The sequence below is a fragment of the Hydra viridissima genome, unplaced genomic scaffold (assembly GCF_058129835.1).
Source record: "Hydra viridissima isolate aposymbiotic clone 2 unplaced genomic scaffold, HvirCarnegie_v1 scaffold_13, whole genome shotgun sequence".
Classification (NCBI taxonomy): Eukaryota; Metazoa; Cnidaria; class Hydrozoa; order Anthoathecata; family Hydridae; genus Hydra; species Hydra viridissima.
The window spans coordinates 3,206,938-3,212,443 of record NW_028324312.1 but is presented as its reverse complement, the minus strand read 5'-3'; the positions used below and the strand labels follow the sequence as shown (position 1 = coordinate 3,212,443).

At 30.2% G+C, this 5,506-nt stretch overlaps 1 protein-coding gene across 1 annotated transcript; it reads right to left on the bottom strand.

Annotated features, from left to right (window-relative positions):
- On the bottom strand, positions 1-5,116 carry LOC145194995 (ammonium transporter Rh type C-like). The gene is made up of 10 exons (XM_090070100.1): positions 4,997-5,116; positions 4,113-4,869; positions 3,674-3,890; positions 3,296-3,588; positions 3,042-3,211; positions 2,814-2,951; positions 2,520-2,653; positions 2,280-2,395; positions 1,104-1,171; positions 1-240 (listed from the first exon to the last, which is right to left on the bottom strand). Exons 2-10 carry the CDS (start codon positions 4,246-4,248, stop codon positions 157-159), a joined length of 1,356 nt encoding a protein of 451 aa, XP_089926226.1. The 5' UTR covers positions 4,249-4,869; positions 4,997-5,116; the 3' UTR covers positions 1-156.
- Positions 5,117-5,506: the final 390 nt, after the last annotated feature.

The window sequence follows — 5,506 nt, the reverse complement described above, 5'->3', positions numbered from 1 at the left end:
TTTTCTACACCTGCCACGTTAAGCAGCGTTATTAACATTCTATTTGTTATCTTTATAAACATTTTAAACATACATAAAAAATGGAACGTAAAAAAATTGCTTTCTGTTCCAGCATCTTCTGTACAGAAACCGTAGTGGTAATATACTGAGTCTTTTTTAATGCTCACCGTAATTTGCGTTTTTATTTTGAACTCCCAGCTCCATATCACTCATTTTGGTGTTTTGCTTATGATCAGGCATCTGAATAAATAACAGTAATAATTAACAATGTTACAGTGATTGACGTTCTTCCCATCCAACATAAGATATCTTTAAGACGACTTTAGGACATCTAGATGACTTAAAGATGAGTTAAACACGTCTTAAAGTTGTCTTATGTTGGGTCGGTTCTTAATAACTCAATACAAAAGAATTTAAAAACAAAATACAATCTTTTTTTTTTTGAGATCAAATTGTTTTTTCTTGTTTTTTCAACAAAAACAAAAAAAAAAAAAAATGATGGTGTAAAAGTACTACAAGTAAAAATCAAAAAACAAAGCAAAAAAAGTATAAAAATCTTTTGTAATATAAAAGTTTAGAGCTAAAAAGTATACTTTAAGACTACTCGCTAAAATTATCAAAAATGTGTCATATCTTTACATATAGTTTATATATAGTTATATTTTATAGTTAAATTTTAATTGAACTAGATTTGGTTGAACTTACATAAAATCTTATATCCCAGGATCTTTATTTCACTTAGATTCATGAAATTGCTCACCAAAATATCTTGTTTAAACCTTACTTTAGATAAAAATGATCTTTTTGATTCTTTATCGAAGTATTTTAGATTCGAGCGTAAGTAGTTTTATGATAATAAATGTTAATAATAGTTTTTATGTTGGATCATAAATGATTTGTTTTAAAAAATTAGTAAAACTAGACGAACACAGTTTAGTGATGGAGTTTAACGACTATTCAAAAAAATCATTTAGATTTGTTGTTAACGCTCCATCGTAGATGATGATAACCTTAGATCTGCCTCTGACGAATTTTGAATGAAAGTTTGTTTTTTTCTTGGTATTTTTTCTTGGCGAAGCTAAAAGTGATCAAGTAAAAGTTACCTCGAATTCTGCTTTATCGTCAAAACGATCATCTTCATCCGGGCAGTCCAAGAGGGATACCACGATACCTATAGAATTTACAAAAGATAAAGCCTGTTTTACATAATCACAAAAGACGCTAAAGTAATTTCCGTTAACTAAATATCTTTTTACGCACACGTACTAAACTTGTCTAGCTCTGTATCGGTGCACAGTGAGCAATTGGCTGGCAAAAGTCTTGTACGCGAATCCTATTTTTAAATCTTTAAAAACAGTTATAAAATCATATTAGTCACGAACAAAAGAAATGTATTTCAAAACTTCACTACGCATGCAGGTGTCCTCTATATATTAATTAGGTCGGCACTAATATATTTTTAATGCGAAATTGTAAAAAAAAAACAAACAAATAAACAACAAAATCAATCTTAAGCTGTAGTCTCAATTTTTAATATATTTTAACAAAATGCTAAACCGGTATTTAAACCGGTAATTAACGCGTGAAGAAATAGGATGTTTTTTCCATATCATGTTATACATACATACATACATACATACATACATACATACATACATACATACATACATACATACATACATACATACATACATACATACATACATACATACATACATACATACATACATACATACATACATACATACATACATACATACATACATACATACATACATACATACATACATGCATACATACATACATACATACATACATACATACATACATACATACATACATACATACATACATACATACATACATACATACATACATACATACATACATACATACATACATACATACATACATACATACATACATACATACATACATACATACATATAACATGATATGGAAAAAAATAAACAAGAAAAATTATACTTTTTGGTCATATTTTTATAAAACATGTGAAGTTTCTAAAGTAGATACAAGTCCGTTAAATTTTCGTTGAGATTTGCCGAGTACCCGCAATACTTTTGAATGACTGGAATGTGGGTTTTTGTAGTAGTTTAAAACGAGTGATTCTGTACAAAACTTATTGGACATAATACTTATGGGACTAATAGTGTAAATAAAGTACATCCCAAAAAAACTATTGACTTTTGCTTCCAACAGCTCAAACACACAAAGATTGTTTAAATTATACTTAAGCAGTTATACTGATGACAACTTACCTGTGAGCCATCCTCCGCCAACACCAAACGCAATTGTTACCATAATTGCAGCAATTTGGAATCCACCTTGTATAACTAATCTTCTACCATTGTCAAAACCGTAAATTGATTGCCACCTAAATTTATATATAGGTTATCAGTGTTTTGCATTTTTTTAAAAAATAACTCTTTACTTGTAAATAGATTTAACTTTAAATTTTGTATAAGTTTTAGATAAATAAATCTTATTTAAAGAATTACCCGCCCGGTTCGTAACTATCTCTGGGAATGGATGCTGCAGCAATGGCTCCTGTTATACCACCAATACATCCAGGAATTGCGTGCAAATTTAGAACCCCGCAAGTGTCGTGAAATACATGACGGTTTAGACGAGGCTAAAAAACGTATAGTGTTTGAAGAATTAAATATTCAATAAATATTAATTTGCAATTATTACTTATAATTGCAAATACTAATTTGCAATTATAAATCATGTAATATAAAAATATTTGTAAATGTTATAATCATATTTGAAAATTTCAGAAGTTTTTTTACTGTGATATGTGCGAAACCAATAACACTCATGGCGCCAGCGAGTATTCCAATTAAAATTGCTCCCCAAGGCTTAATCATAAGATCTGCACAAGTCCCCACTGCAACGCCACCAGCTATTGTGGCATTTTGGATATGCACCTTATTAAACAAAATATGTAATTAATTAATTATATGCATCGCAAAGTTTAATATAGCATAAAAACCAAATAGGAAAATATTAAGACTCACCATATTGAATCGAAACTTTTTGTTAACGAGGCAAGAGATTACGAAAGTACTTATGACACTTCCGGTCAGAGAGTAATATGTATTAACAATAGCTCTGTTCTGCTGAAAAGGTTTAACTCCAAGCATACCTCCATTAAAACTGGGCCAATAAACCCAAAGAAATAAAGTACCTGTTAATGAAAGTAATTAAATGCAAACACTATTTTAAATAAAATCATTGGAAATTACAAAAGTAAGACTTGAAAAAGACTTACCAATCATTGAAAAAAGGTCAGAGTGATATTCAGAGCCCTCTTTTCCACTTTTATCTTCAGAGTTTCTTAACACCGTAGACACAGCTAAACCAAAACATGCACCAAACATATGCAGCACAACTGAGCCACCTGCATCAGAAATCCGCAAATACTCGTTCAGAACGTTTTCATTTATAGCAAAGAACACACATTCTACGATCATCATTACAAGAAGCTGCAAGCGGCTGGCTTTGCCTATAACTGCGCCAAAGGAAATGAGGATAGCAGTAACAGTGAAATCAGTATTAATCATCCTGAAGAGTAAAAAATGATTTACGTTTCTAAAACTAAAAAACACTATCTCTCGACTTTAAAAAACCGTCAGCTTTTTTAACTTACCTTTCTACATTAATATTGATTTCAGATACATGGCCAAAAAAACGATTTTCATCTTTCTTCATATTTTGTCCTATCCAATTGTTTAAGAGAGTGGCCCATTGAATAGTTACAGAACCAAGAAGAAGATTGTATGAAATGGCTCCGTAACCGTATTTCTTCAAGAACGTCATGAGGAAACCAAAACCAATAAACATCATCACGTGAATGTCTTGAAATTCTAAAATTAAAACGACAACAAAAATGACAACAAAAACGACGAAAATTTTTTTAGCGCAATTTTATTAGAAATGTATATCTTTAAATAACAAAATGCGGAAAAACGTTTTTAACACAACTAATTTTTAGCGCAATTTTATTAGAAATGTATATCTTTAAATAACAAAATGCGGAAAAACTTTTTTAACACAACTAATTTTAAACAACAAGCTGTTTTTCTTACCTGGATAAAAGAGTCTATTACCACCATTGCCTCCTAGATACTGGGTATCGTAACTAACATATGCACCAAACAAACCGAGTACAAGAATCTGAAAAGCCCCCAAAACAAGAGGAAATGTGATTCCTGGTAGCTTCATTTTGATTTTAAAAGCTTTTTTATCGGATTTCCAATATTACTTTTTGAAGAATTATAAGTTTAATTTCGCTATAAATTTCTTTTTCTAGGTCGTAAAAAATACAAAGAGTAAATGATAAAGCATACAGCTACGGCATTTTAACATATATACACTTAAATTGCTCACTTTAGTATTTAAAAGAATGCTATATTAAGTAATGTAAAACAAAATCAAGGGGAAGTTAAAAAAAAAATTGAGCGATAAATAAATCGAATAATAATTGTTAAATGTCATGAAAAGCAACTAAAATTTCATCCAAGTTTGTAACTAAAAGTAAAAATCACTTGACTATAATTATAGCTTCACAGAAAAGAGCTTTATTCGATCATTTGATAAGATGACTTGATCCTTCAGACGAAAGTTGAAGCTTTATGTTTGGGTTGAACTCCTTATAAGTTAATGGCGGCTGGGTTTTTGTCGAGTAAATGAATCTCTGTTCTGCAATGTTTACCACTGAGATGTTTTTAACGTTTCTTTTGTCATTCAAGAAGCTACCTGACTGTTGACTACTTTACAAAATGCAATTTCAATACAAAAATTTTACTTCCGCGCACAGCCGCTACAGCATCCAACGAAGAAGACCTTAAAATGATTTATAAAAATATCTTCTCGTAAATCTTAGCATTGTAAACTAGCCCGTCACACACCTTTTAAGGCAGCATTTAAAAAGATTAAAGGTTTTAAGTAAAGTACAAATAATGTCATTTACAAGATAAAAATGGTTCCTCATTGTGCTATTAAATACCACGTATTGTGATTATATTAATGCATGTGCTAATGAAGTTTAGCCACTGCTTAGCTTCTCATTTTCTCTTTAAATAAAACTCACGAAAGAAAAACAGTAACCTATCAGTTTACAATGCAACTTACTGGAGCAATACGAACAATTATAACCTCTGTTAATTTTGTCGTCATTTTATCATAATTGCAACTAAAGCGGATAAAAGCGTATCGAGAATTGAATGACGTTTCAATTATTTTGATGAACTTTTTCCTTTTTTTAAGTAAGCTAAACAGTAAATAAATGATCTCACAAATTTTAGCTAAGCGTTGTCAGAAATACAAATTGGCCGCTTTCAATAGAGCTCCAAACATATTTTTAAGAATTACAAATCAGTCCAAAATGCTAAAAAAACGAAAAAACTTTTCACTGACACGTTTGTCACAATTACTAAAAGGCCAGAACTAAATTTCCATGACAATTTTTTTTTTCGTAGTT